The sequence below is a fragment of the Gracilinanus agilis genome, chromosome 1, assembly GCF_016433145.1.
Source record: "Gracilinanus agilis isolate LMUSP501 chromosome 1, AgileGrace, whole genome shotgun sequence".
Taxonomy (NCBI): Eukaryota; Metazoa; Chordata; class Mammalia; order Didelphimorphia; family Didelphidae; genus Gracilinanus; species Gracilinanus agilis.
The window spans coordinates 781,169,590-781,183,830 of NC_058130.1; the positions used below are offsets into that span (position 1 = coordinate 781,169,590).

The 14,241-nt window shown below is 51.0% G+C and overlaps 1 protein-coding gene across 1 annotated transcript in view; it reads right to left on the reverse strand.

The window, feature by feature from the left end:
- The window catches only part of GNB1L (G protein subunit beta 1 like), a 54,647-nt gene that overhangs the window by 7,726 nt on the left and 32,680 nt on the right, over window positions 1-14,241 (reverse strand). Inside the window, exon 5 of the mRNA XM_044658907.1 lies at window positions 9,960-10,175. Within this exon, the coding sequence (XP_044514842.1) occupies window positions 9,960-10,175 (216 nt within the window). The remainder of the gene's footprint in view (window positions 1-9,959; window positions 10,176-14,241) is intronic.

Sequence of the window (14,241 nt, forward strand, 5' to 3'; positions counted from 1 at the left end):
CAGCATTACCTCAGGTACTCGGAATGTACAGTAATGAGAACGACCCATCTGGTTTGGATTTATGAGTGCACTTGGAGAAAAAGAAAAAAATCATCTGTGTCTTTTGCTGTTTCTCCTCCTTGTAGGGGATGGACCCACTTCTTCTTGTGCCATCTTAGGAAGACGTCCAGGGATGGGCGGTCAACAGCAGAGGCTCTGCGAGGGGCTCAGAGCGGCTCCCCGTGTGTATTCTGGGGGTCCCCAAAGAGCCCTGCAGTGCCGGGGGGAGGGTGGAGTAAGATGATGACGTTCACGATCTCTTCGTCTTCCCATCAGAGTGGCCTGGAGCCCCTCACACCTCCTCAGTCGGTGGTTACTCTTGGCCAAATCTTTCTTACAGCAGAGCCATGAAACATGCTTTGATTCTTTTAATACTTCATGGATACTGGTGCCACGGGTGGGCTGTCCATCTGTTATTCATCTTTTTTTAAAAAAAGTTTTGATTCCTTTTCTTTTTACATCCCCGTTGCTTCTCGGCCTTTTGGCTCAGATCAAATGTCTTTTTACATCCTAGTTATTTATAAAGACAGACTCTCTTCTCCCTCTTAAAAATGAACACTCCCTAGGGAGCAGCCAGGTAGCCCAGTGGATAGAGCGCCAGGCCTACAGATGGGAGGTCCTGGGTTCAAATGTGGCCTCAGACACTTCCTAGCAGTGTGACCCCGGGCAAGTCACTTAACCCTGGTTTGCCTAGCCTTCACTGCTCTTCTGCCTTGGAGCAGTACTTAGTAACTTAGTATGGAAGGTAAGGTTTAAAAAAAAAAAAAAAAAAAGAACACTCCCTTACAACAGGAGTTAAGCAAAAAACACCCACTGCAGTGACTGCCAACATTCTCCTGAGGAGGGAACGTTTCATTTCGTCGGCGGCGGCCCAGAATGCCATTTTCTTCGAGCAACTCCTCGTTTACTCTCTCGTGGTCACTCTGTCTACGGTCCTTTTGGTTCCACTGGTTTGGTTCTTCCTCGGTTCATACAAATTTTCTGATGTTTATCTGTTATTCCTCTCTCTCGGCTCCAAGACCAGTGGCTTACCTCATTCTCCGGTTGGGTGTGTCTTCGATGATGAATAATGAACAGAAATCTATTTTCTGTCTCTCCCTCTCCATAAGGGAAAAAAGAAAAACAGATTCCCTGTCATAAATATGCATAGTGTGGCAGAAAAAACTCTCTCACTGGCCGTGTTAGGCCACGTCTGATTCTGGAGGCTGAATCCATTCCTGTTGGGTCAGGACGTGGGCAGGTGGTTTCATCGTTGGCCCTCTGGAAGCTCGGACGGCCACTGCGGCTTTTAGAGCTGCTATTCCTGTATAAACCGGTGCTATAGTACCAATTGTTTTTCTGGGTCAGCCCGCTTCATTCTGGATCAACTAAGGCAAGTTTTCCATGTCTCTCTGAATAGTCTATTCCTCATTTTTTCTCTCACAGAGAATAAATATGAATAAAAATCTTTTAATAAATAATAAATAAATAAAAATTTGAAAACCTGAACAAACAAACAAACAAACAATAAATAATAAATACACAGGCTCCAATCTGTTCAGCCTTTCCTCAAATGATGGGTGTCCTCTTTGTTTAAACTACTGTAAATATGTATTTTTTTGGTTTTTTCTTTGACCTCTTTTAGAGAGGGAGGTCTAGTGACAGTATCGCTGGGCCAAAAGGCCTGCTCTATTAGTGACTTTTTGTGTATAATTCCAATTTGCTTTCTAGAAAGTCTGTACCATGGAGTACTTCCAACAACAGTTCATCAGTGCGCCTGCTCTCCCACAGCCCCATTTGTTCTTATAAATTGGAATCAGTTCCTCATATGTCTTAGAAATGAGACCTTTGTGAGAGAAACTTATGGTAAAGATTTCTTCCAATTAATTGTTTCTCTGTCTCTCTCTCTTACCTTCCATCTTGGAGTCAATACCGTGTATTGGTTCCAAGGCAGAAGAGTGGTAAGGGCTAGGCAATGAGGGTTAAGTGACTTTCCCAGGGTCACACAGCTAGGACGTGTCTGAGGCCAGATTTGAACCCAGGATCCATAGGTGTGGCTCTCACTGTACTGAACCACTTAGCTGCTCCCTAACTGTTTCTCTTTTAATGTTAGTTTTATTGGATTTACATGTGCAAAACTCTTTAAAGGATTCATTACTATTAAATGAAAACAATCCAATTTGGTTTTTTGTGATCCTCTCTTGTCTCCCATCCCTAGGTATAACAGGTATTTTTCTCTCAGCTCTCTCTGATCTGTTGCTTATGTGCTGTTTTAATATCCAGCTCATGTATCTATTTGGAGCAGTCTTGGTATAACGTCACTGGTCGTTGGTTTAAATGGCACTGCTTCTATATTGCCATCCAGGTGGCATTCTTTATGACAGGGATAACGTGGCATCCTTTCTGGGCGGCTAGATGGCCCAGCGGAGAGCGTGCCAGGTTTAGAATCAGAAAGACTCATTCGAATCTAGCCTCAGACACTTACTAGCTGGGTGATGCCAGTCAAGTCATTTTAGCCTGTTTACCTCAGTTTCCTCCCGTGTAAGCAAAGCTGGGCACGGGGTCACGAAGAGACGGCCGTGACCAAACAACAAACAGAATCCTTTCCGATAAAATCAGGGGTGAAACGAAGCAGCCTGCTGTCGCCGCTTCTGTTTGACAAAGGACTAGAAAGGCTTGCTGCAGCAATCAGACGCGAAAGAGAAACCGAGGGCCCAGCACAAGCCGAGGAAAGATGACCCCTTTGTGCTGATAAGTTGATGTAGTTAAAGAACCTCAGAGAACACTGAGGAACTTTAGCAAACTTTCAGGCTGTAAAAGAAATGTGCTCAAATCATCAGCATTTCCATATGATAGCCATAAAGCCCAGGCGGAAGAGAATGAGAAATCATACTTAAAATAAACACCGAATAAATGAAACCCTTGAATAAAAGAATTAAATGGTTGAGCATCTGTCCTACCAAGATACACGGGGAATAAGGATGCAAATGCAACAAGCCGCTGTTTTCAGAAATCAGGAAATCTAAACAATTGGAAAAATACGAATCCCTGTTGGCTCAGAGGAGTCGATACAACAACAGTGACGATACTTTTAAAATTAATGTACTTATTTGGTGCCCCCAAGCCCCCGAGGGCGTATGCTATAGATCTGTGCTTCCCTGTTTCTCCGCCGCGATGAATCGGCTGGAGAAGAACAGTGTTTGGAAAGATGGCCCTTCACTGCTGTAAACACTTCCATCTCACCAAGGCGTGCGCTTTCTCCCAGGGGATGTGGCTGGGCCTCGTCTCCTTTGGAATCTGAGGTCCACCTGCCCGGCTTACCCAAAATACAGATGGGCCTAGCTTGGTGGGCGGCCTCCTTCCAGAAACCCACCAGGGAAAAGCACACCCACGAGCGCCTCTCCCCAAAGCCTGGCCCTCAAGTGCTGAGAAGCTCAGAGGTGGGCTTCGAACCTGACAGTGAGTTAAGAGGTCCGGATCGACTTTCCTTATTGTTCTTGTTTGGGCCCCGCCTGGCAAACCCCGCCTGGCAGGGCCGGCCCCAAGCCCAGGGGATGGGGTCTTGAAAGCCATCTTTCCCCTTTAATGTTACCCGATGATGGAAGGCCCCTTGCCAGGCCCGTCCACACACATTTCTCTGACAACCTCCCTACGGCAGACTGCTTTTGCCCTTCTGTTTTAACTTTTAAATTCATCAATACATTAAAACTTTAGCTCTGCACGAGAGTGCGCGCTATAAATTTAAAGTTTAACTTCAAGCAGCTGCAGGCCCCCACGTCAAGCTGGTGCGCAAGAAAACCGGAGCAAGTTCTGTCCTGATGTTGTGGTTGGGGGGGTGAAGAAGACCAGCAGGGGTGGGGGGGCAGCTTGGGGAGGGAGATGCTCCCTTCTAAGAACAGCCTTCGCCCTCAGGATGCTGCAGCTCTGGAGTCACAGAGCCGAGGTCTGGAAGCTTCTCAGAAGTCAGGGAGTCTGAACTCTGAGATGAGAAGGCCAACAGGGAGAGAGGGACAGGCAGCACAGTGACTGCACCGAGCAGGAAAGGGCCAGGCTGGGATCCAAACTCAGCTTCTTGGGCTTCCAACTAAGGGCTCTTTCTATGATATCACCATCGCCATCACTAGCACCATCACTATCATCACTGCCATCACTATTGCCATCATCATCACCAACATCACCATCATCATCATCATCATCACCACCATCGCCATCATCACCATCATCATCACCTTATCACCATCATTATCATCATCATCACCATCATCATCACCACCATCGCCATCATCACCATCACCACCATCACCATCACCATCATCATAATCATCACCATCACCATCATCATCATCATCATCACCTTATCACCATCATTATCATCATCATCACCATCATCATCACCACCATCATCACCATCACCACCATCACCATCGCCATCATCATAATCATCACCATCACCATCATCATCATCATCATCACCTTATCACCATCATTATCATCATCATCACCATCATCACCACCATCATCATCACCATCATCACCACCATCATCATCATCATCATCATCATCATCATCATCATCATCGCCATCATCATCATCATCATCATCATCATCATCACCGCCATCATCATCATCACCACCAATGCCATCACAACAGCTAACATTTGTATAGTACCTACTATGTGCCAGCACCATGCCAAGTGCTTTAATACTAATGACAGCCATTCTTTCTGTGGTGCTCAGTATGTTCTCAGCACAAGTGCTACAATAATAAATCCCCTTTTTTACAAGTGCCTATGATGTGCCGCACTCTTCAATCTGAGCTCGTTTTATCTGCACGATAGCCCTGGGAGGAAGGGGAGGCGATTTTTAGAGAGGAGGAAGCCAAGTCAGAGAGCAGGGCCTTAGGTGGCCCATCTAGGAGTGTCTCAGGCAATAGTGGAGCTTGGAGAGCTCTAGGGTGGCGCTGGCCTGGGCTGCAGCAGGCAGGACTCTGCTGTTGTCTTCTCTGTTCAGGACAAAGGCACCTGGTAAACAAGGACTGGACTTCTACTGCATGCAGGGCACAAAGAGTCCGGTTCTCCCTGGGAGCCTCTGCCAGGTACAAAGGAAGGAGGGACTGCCAGGGGAGGGAGATCAGGAGTCTTGGAGGAGGCAGCCCTTGGAGCCTGGGGGGGATGGTTAGAGCTGGGCGCAGCCGTGGGGGGGCACTGCAGGGAGCTTTCTCAGGGGTGTGTCTGTCCCAGGGGGGGCCATAGACTCCTTTGGCAGGGAGGCTTCAAGGATTCCCTCAGGTCTTCCCGTTCATTAACTCTGTATTGGATACTCTGGCCCTGCATCAGGCTCGGGGAGGAGAAGTGTGGAGAGAAGCAGGAGCTTCCAGGCAGACTCGCAGGAGAATGGAACAATCCAAAGCAGGTTCTGGAAGTTCCTCCATGCGGGAAGCTCTTGGCGGGGGAGGTGGCACTGATCTGAGGGGACCACTGGGGACTTGGAGGTTGAGCTGGTCCAGGGCCACCCAGCAAGGTTGTGTCAAAGGTGAGCAAGGTTGTGTCAAAGGTGAGCCTTGAACCCGGGCCTCTAAAGCCAGTCTGCCTCCCCTCTAGACTTGGACATAGATTCAGTCATCGAAGGAGGTTTGAAAAAGCATGAACTGTTAAGGGGATCAGCAAAGGCTTCCTGGAGGAGGTGTATGGGAGCTGGGCCTTGAAGCCTGGACGAAGACTCCTCTGCTATGTGAACTGAACCAGAGGCCATTGGGGTCCAACTTGGATTGGTGGTTTTGTATGCCTGGGATGAGGGGCCCTGGCAGAGGCCTGGAGGCAGAATTAGGGGGTGTGGATGGGAAGGCTGGAATGGGTCAGTCTAGGGAGGGAGGCTGCCAAAGGAGCAGGGAAGGAATGAGGCCAGATTGGGGCTGATAAGTGGGCAGTGGCCAAGAAGGGCCCTTGGAGGCTCTCGGGGAAGGGTCAGGGGGTGCCGGGGCAGCCAGGAATGGCCATCTAGCTGAAGAGATCGAACATAACAAAAACCAACACTAAAGCGCTGGAGTCTCACCACATCCCTGTGAGACAGGGGCTCTTTTTATCTCCATTTTACAGATGAGGAGACTGAGGCAGACAGAGGTGAGGTGACTTGGCCAGGGCTACAGAGCCAGCCCATGTGGGATGAAGGACTTGAACTCTAGTCACCCTGAAATCTCATCTGGAGTTCTACACCCTAAGAGAAATAGAGGTCATGAAAACCAAGGGAGGGGAGAGTGTCCAAGAGGGAGGGGCAGCCGGCCTAGCTGGCTCTAGAAAGGGTCAAGAAAGAAGAGAACAGGGGAGAGGCCACCACCCTGGCGGGTTAGGAGACTGATGGAAGCCAGAGCCCAGGAAGGACGATGACAGAACCAGTGAGAATGTGGAAGAAGTCTTCCCAAGGAGAGACTTGTACTAGGCTTCCAAGGCCAGCAAAGATCTTCCAGGTAGGAGTCCCAGCATGAGCAAAGGCCAGGAGGGGGGAACTTCCCAGGGCATCTGCAGGGGACAGTGAAATGAATCTGGCTTGGAGGAAGGATGGGGAAAGTACTGTGATGGAGCAGAAAGAGCCCCAGGTTCAAACTTCAGTACTGACTGCTAAAGGCCATGTGAGGCTGAACAAGTCCCAATTCTTTTCTGGTCTTGATATCCTCATCCTTAAAATGGGTGCAGCTTGATTCAACACTTGCACTGGGTATTTTTAAAGAAAGCTCTGCTGTCCTCGGTGCTCCAGAAACATTACTGTCGGCATCGTCATCATGATCATCTCCATCCCTGCCAGTCTGCAGGGCAACGGCACAGTCCTGCCAGGGAATTTCCACATTGGCTGGGAGCATGGGAAGTGGACGAGCCTTGGGAAGAGGAGAACTCTTAACCTCTGTAGAGAACAAACTAGCCAGAGGGTTGGCCAAGGGGCTCAGCTCCTCTCCCCATCAGCCCAGCATGTTCCCTCCCCTGTAAGATGAAGCTCTGGATTTTGGGGTCTCTTAGGCCCCTTCTGGCTCCACAACCCCCTCAGATCCCCAGTTCTAGCCTGGCAGGCCACAGCCGGATCACGTGAGGGCTCGACATGGGAAGGTGCTTAATAAATGCCTCTTCCTTTCCCTCTGCCGAGCTTGTCCTTCTCTCTTCCGGGCTTCTGCTCAATCTTTCCTTTCTTCTTTACCAGTCTGAGTCTGGCCTCCCCTCACCACTCACCACTCACCAAGGGCTGTGGCAAACCTCTGCCCCAGAGGTCCACAGGCTTGGAAGACAGTCTTGTCCACTTACCAGCTGGTTAACCCTTCCTGGATGTGGAACATGGGGAAGGAGAGCCTCACCTTAAGGGCCATGGAGGCCCAAGTTATAACAAAAGCACTCAGAGACCTTGAAATCAGAACAGAATGTAAGCTCAGTGGCTGGGCCTGGATCAGCCACCTGGTGAGCTCTCCTGACCTAGCTTGGCTACTGGGCCTGGGATCTGCTAACTTCTGAGCTCTCTTGACCTAGCTTGGCGGCTGAGCCCGAGAAATGCCTCCTTGTGAGCTCTCCTGACCTAGTTTGGCAGCTGGGCCTAGGATCTTGGCCACCTTGTGAGCTCTCTTGATCTAGTGGCTGGGCCCAGAATCGGCCACCTCCTGAGCTCTCCTGACCTAGCTTGGCAGCTGGGCCCCTGGATCTCAGCCACCTTGTGAGTTCTCCAGACCCAAGCTCTGGTAGCTCTTCTCTCCTTTCTCATGGCCTGAGGATCTCTTTCAGCCCATGGCCCTGCCTCTCCCAACCCAGGGAGGGGAAAGAGCTGCTGTGGACATGATGGATGGAGGGGAAAAGGAGGAATCATGGGGGCTCTTGATAAGATTCACCCAGGGCTCCTCCACCTCAGATCCTAGGAGGAAAACCCAGTGCAGCCTTGGCTTCAGAAGACAGTCTGTATCTTTCTTGAAAATGTCAGAGCATCGTGCTTCTATTCTTCAGGCACCCAAAGGTCCACCTGTGGTCCTTTGTAGTTCCATTCCTGAGGGAAGAGACATCTGGGGGGGGGCTGGAGGCCCCCTGAGGTATGGAAGGGAAGGGGACCCAGGAGCACCAGCCCAGGAACAAGGGTCAGAAGAAGAGGGGCACTAAGGCAAAGATATACCCCTAAATATAAGGGGAATGAAGCAAAATAAGGGTTTGGCTTTATTTTTCTTCTACCAGTGTCCACGAGGCATGATGTCATAAGTGAATTGGGGACACAGCCGTGCTGGTAATGGGGTCCTAGAAGAGGGGAGAGAAGGCTCTTCTACCAGAACAATTCCCTGTTGAGTGGAATTCCTTGTGGAATCCCTGGCTACTCCAGGGGTCTAGTGGTTTCCCTCTCAGCAGAGGTGTCTAGAACAAAAGCAGGATGACCATTCTCCAGGAGAGCTTCTTTTCAATTATGGGACATCTCTGAGTGCCAGGCTAACTTTGAAATTTCTTGACCCGAGTGAGTACTTCTCCCCCCACCCCGGATTTTCAGACACACTTCCCAAAGGCAACAATCTCACACTGGGAATCATTCTGCCCCAGGGGTGGTGCACCCTTTAGGTGTCCACAGACCCAGACTTAGAATGCCAAGGGGCCTTGGAGGGCATTAAATCTAACCCCTTCCATGCAGAGGGGGCATCAGCATCTAAGAGAAGTGGCCTGATCTGCCCAAGCTCAAGGCAAAGAGCCAGGATTCCTATCCAGGTTCTCTGGTGCTAAATCAAGTGTGGGATCTGGAGGTCACTTATTCTTCCAACATGGGTTTACCATGGTGGGGAAACATGAGCCACAAATTGGAAAAAAGGTCCATCGTCCCTGTAGGTAAGCCTCCACTAGCCAGCTGGAACTCCAACCAATTTGGACTGTGTTCTTGACCTTTCGTTTTTAGAAGAAAGAGACATAATGCAAAAAAGGCCTCTAATTCCAGGATTCAAGAAGTAAGACCCAAGAGCTCAATAAGGACAGCTCAGGGGTGGGTGCCTGTCTTCCTGAGTTCCGATCTGGCCTCAGACCTTTCCTAGCTGGGGGAACCTTGAGCAAGTTACGTTTTTTTGCCAGTTTGTTTGCCTCAGCTCCTCAGCTGTAAAGTCAGCTGGAGAAGGAAATGGCAAACCCTCCAGTATCTGCGCCAAGAAAACCCCACATGGGGTCATGAAGAGTCGGCGGACATGACTGAAATGACTGAACAGTAACAACCGCAGACCCAAGAAGACATCCTGGGGTCTGCACACATCAAGCTCATTCTCTGGCTCCATCTCCACTGGATGGACCCTCAGAATAATCACGGACGGTCCCAGAAAACCCTCACAGGAAGCTTCTGGTCCTTTCCCTAGGAAAGCCTATTAACGCTGTCACTTTAGAAAGACTTTCCACAACAAAGGCAGAAACCCCGAAGGTTCTTTCCAGCAAGAACATGGAACTCGCCAGCACCCCTGTTACCCAAGTATTTCCATTAGCCAACCGTTTCCCGTATGACCAATGGCCAAGCCCTCTCCCTCACTCGGCTCCGACCTGCGTATTCCTGCAGGATTTATTCCAGATGACTTAGGCCACTGCTCAGGGCCTGTGAATTGATTCCATTCTGCTTGTTTTCCTACATCAACAAACCAGTTTGTTATTGCGCAAATTCCCTCATTGTGTCTCTTGAGGGTTTTGAAAAGCACCAAACTGTTGCCCATTTACTGCCCTCTTCTTAGACAGATGGGATGTGGCCTGAGAAAAAACCCCAACCCATGTGAATGGTTTAGGGGGAAAAAATAGCAGCCCTCCCTTCCTTCTGCGCCAGACACTGCAGACAAGCCCTGCTGTATCCCAAGCACCCTGTGATTAATTAGCCGGGGGTCTGCAACAACTCCTCTCCATGGCTAAATATTTTTTCTGCCTATCAGACTGTTAGTGCAGAGTGGGATAAATGACACGGGGCCCCGGGCTCCTGACCTTCAGATTCTGCTGCTCATCCAGGCCCCAGACGCAAAGCACCTTCTCGGAGGAGCCCGACACCCCTTTGGCCTTTCTTGAGTCAAAGTCAAGGCTCATGACTGGCTCCTTGTGGCATGAGAGCCGGCTCAGCATTCTCCTTTCAGAGACGTTCCACAGGATCACGGAGCCATCCTCGTACCCAGCCAGAAGGAGTGGATGGGAGCTGGTGGCAGGCTGTGGGGAAATGAGAGCGAAGGAAGGAAGGAAGGAGAGGGAGAAGGAGAGAAGGGGGGGTGGAGAGAGAGAGGGAGAGAGAGAGATGAGTGAGTGGCTTTTCCCTTTGCTCCTTAACAACCACATGGCAAAATGCAGCTTCTGCTATGTGACCCACTGGGCCAGGACTAGGTGCTCTCACATTGGGGCCTTTTCTAGGCAAGAGCCCACCTGACCCTGAGTTCAGAGGCCTGAATCTGGGCCCACAGGCCCCAGCTCCCAGCCTGGGGGACTTTGCTTCTCTTTCTTTGAACCTCAGTTTTCTCCTCTAAAAGTGAGGGGGGTTGGGATCTCTGAGGGCTCGTCTCGCTTTGGAATCCTGGGATTCTGTGCCTAGGAAGCACTTCCTGGGTTCAAGAATCCCTGAAACTCTGAGCTTCTCTTCATGAGTGATGGGCCTCATGGGCAGGGAAAAGGCTGACCCCAAGGGCGATGGTCTCAACCTTCTGGGCCACTCAGATGCCCAAGAAGAGTTCAATAATCTCTGTTCCAGTCCTAACATAAAACCCTGAGAGGCTGTCACATAAGAATGACCTCCTTTTACAAATGAGGAAACAGAGGACTGACTGTCCAATCTGCAACATGCACTTTTTTTTTTTAACCTTTAACTTTCATATTGGACTTAATCCTGTGTATTGGTTCCAAGGCAGAAAATGGAAAAGGCTAGGCAATGGGGGTCAAGTGACTTGCCCAGGGTCACACTACTAGGAAATGTCTGAGGGCAGATTTGAACCCAGGACCTCCCTCTCTAAGCCTGGATCTCCACTACGGAACCATCTCCAATAGGCACTTATTGAGCACCTACTGTATGCCAGGCTCAGAATACTCCAAGGCAAAGATGAAACCATCCGTGCCTGGAGGATGCTGAGGTCACTGCAGCTGGTAATGAAAAATAAATCAGGGCCAGGGCACAACCAGGTGCCCCCCGGAGTTCAGAAATCTCCCATGTGCCGGGCACTTTGGCCGACGCTCCAGGTTTTTCGCTGCTACGACCCCCTCCAGCCTGCGCTGTCCACATCTGGTGGAGGCTCTGCACCGCCCTCCTCGCATCCGCGGGGTATTTTTCTGCCCTCTCCTGTTCCCTAGACGGCAGGATCCATTTATCTCGCTGCTGTGCTCGCTTACCTGTTTAATCTCGCCGGCTGAGAAAAGTCACCAGCTTCAGCCTGGTGAAAAATGAAATTTCTGCGCTTTGTCAATGTCCCTGCCCAAACGCGGCTCCCCCCGGCTTGGAATCCCGGGCAGCCCATCCAGGGCTACTTTGATGAATGAGGTCACAGGTCAGAGGGCCCGGCACCCCGGGCAGACACCTAATTTATTTAAGCCTCTGAAATAACTCCACAAGAACGTTACCGGCTTACATGTCACACCGGAGGAAAAGATTCATCATTCCTCTGGCAAAAAGAGTGATGAGCCTGCTGCCCCCGCGAACGGATCACGGGAGGGGGCTGCCACGAGGGAAAGGCGGCCTGGGCCGGCGCTTGCCTCTGCTAAAGGGCACAAGGAAGAGCTTCGGGAGCCCAGCCCAGAGGAGACCTTCTCACGGGCCTCGGCCCAGGCCAGGAGCGGCTCTCCTGGAGGAATGGGGCCCGGCACCCCGGGCTGCTTCCCAGTGACCTGTGGTAAGGAACGCCTCAGGCCTCATCAGAGCTCCCGGGGCGCTAGTCCCGGCCTGCTCCGAACTTCGGGGGAGTCTGACTCAGCCCTGGCTTAGAGGTGAGGCATGCCAGGGAGAAGCACGGCGGCACCCTCCAAGGCCTGATGCCTGGGGAAAGGCTGACCAGGGAAAACAAGGCCCACTGGGGTGGGATGCTTGGGCCCAGCAGAGAGGGGAGGAAATGATGAAACAAAAGGAGAAACCTGTCCTGCACCCTGTTCCAACAGGCACACCAAACCCATCATGCCCCTGCCCTGGGCTGATCCCGTCATTATCTGGGACACCCAAAGTGCCCCCCTGAGCCTGCTTCCTCCCCAGTCAAATGGGAGGGCAATACGGGCACCTGGCACTGACCAGGGCACTGAGGCTACTCTCTGCAGTACCTTGAAAGGAGGGCACAGCCCTAGACTAGTGAGGGCACCCCCTCCTCAAACACGGCTCGCAGCCTCAGACTGGCGAGGGCACCCCCTCCACAAGCAGCTCCCAGTGCCAACAGGCAGGAGGGGAAAGCCTCAGTGAGTTTCATGACTCAGTGGCCACCTCTCTGGCCAGGAGCAACAATCTGCCACTAGGCCCATCCTGGGGGCCCGAGATGGGCTTGTTGTCTGATCAAACAGGAAAGTGAGGGAGTCCCTGCCCCGAGGAGCCCCTACCCCAGGGAAGCTTCGGCCGCTGGGCAGAGGGAACGACCCCATGGTTTGGGGGAAGCTGCAATAAAGCAGACGTCTTCTTGGGCATCTTCTTGAATGCTGTTTCCACTAATAAAGCATCGTTTTTGATGTTAAACGGGGACTCTGGAGACAAGAACTTTCCTTTCTGGGTCTCCAGCAGAGGTGGCTGTGACCCCTGGAGGAGCAGGTCCAGACGGCTTGTTTCCCAGGATTACGGCAAAGGCTGGGTTATTCCAAAGGGTTCTGGGTTCAGTCCTGGGCTGCCCCCATCAGGGTCTGCGGGGAGATGGTGGTGGAGGTGATGGTAGTGGTTTGACTTTTCTATTAAATGAACTCCCATGAGATAGTTCCCACCCCATTCTATTAAACGGGGTGCCCATGGGTGACGCTTGTGGAGGATGGCCCCAACCAGTTCAAAGGGATGCTGGCAGAAGGTGAGCTCCACAGAAACGGAGAGGCAAAGGTCGCCGTCCTGTACAAAAGCAGCAGATCCTACTTTTAGGTCAGCATCTCTTGTGCTCTTCATGGAACGTTGATTGTGCTTTCCTGCATGGAACAAACATTGCACTTCTACACAGTGGTGTTTCCTCGAGCAGTCAGACCTCAAGGGAAGGCCACAGAATACTGTGAATTCATGTGTGAGAGTTATCCATGATCCACTCAGTTATCTAATACTGATGCAGCAAAGATGCCCAAATCTTTCCTTCAGAGACTTGGACGTGGTGGGCCTTTGCATGTGCGTGCAAACACAGACACGTGACAGCCAGTTTCTTTGAAGGAAGACAACCAATCAAGGACTCCTTTGACAGTATAATCCAGCTTCTTGCTGGCCTCCCCACGCCAGCATCCGTGCCAAATGATCTGTCACTTGGCAGCGGGAGTTCTCAGGTGTGATGGTTTTCCTAGCATCGAGCAAACCAGCTTCATGAAGGAGAAACTTCCAGAAGGTAAAGTTGCCCGCTCGATGGAACGGCTGTGCTTTCCAAACCCAGGACAGGCTGGAGACAGGCATGAAAGCCCCAAACACACGCGTCCTTGGCGACGTGAAACCTAGGGTGACGCTTTTCCTTGGTGGCTGGCTGCCTCCTTTACTTCATCCACAGTAACAGCCATAAATAACCTGCACTTCATCCATTTTTTTACCAAGCCCCTCTTGCCTTAAGAACCGTCTTCTCCATGACCTGCTTTCTATCAAATGCTTTTCAGGATCCTGGTTTTCTCTACAACCCACCTCCCTCCCTTTCCTGGCTCCTTCCTCCAGGCCTTCTCTTAAGTTAACCAAAAAAATTAACTCTTCCCGATGCACCTGTGTCTCCTGTATCATGCTCCGAGCGATTCCCATCAGCCTTTGCAACAGGAAGCCTGGTGTTGGTTTGGTGAGTTGAGCTGGTTACCTGACTGATGTAGAGTAATATCAGTGACTTCTGGATTTGCCACCCCCACCTCAATCTTTGATCCTATAAAGCAGTGATTCCCAAAGTGGGCGCCACCACCCCCTCGTGGGTGCTGCAGCGATCTGGGATGGCAGTGATGGCCACAGGGGCATTTATCTCTCCTGTTAATTGCTATTAAAATAAAAAAAATAATTTCCAGGGGGCTGAGGAATATTTTTTCTGGAAAGGGGCAGGAGGCCAAAAAAGTTTGGGAACCCCTGCTCTAAAGGATGATTCCATACCCCACTGATTTAAGGAGCAGCTGG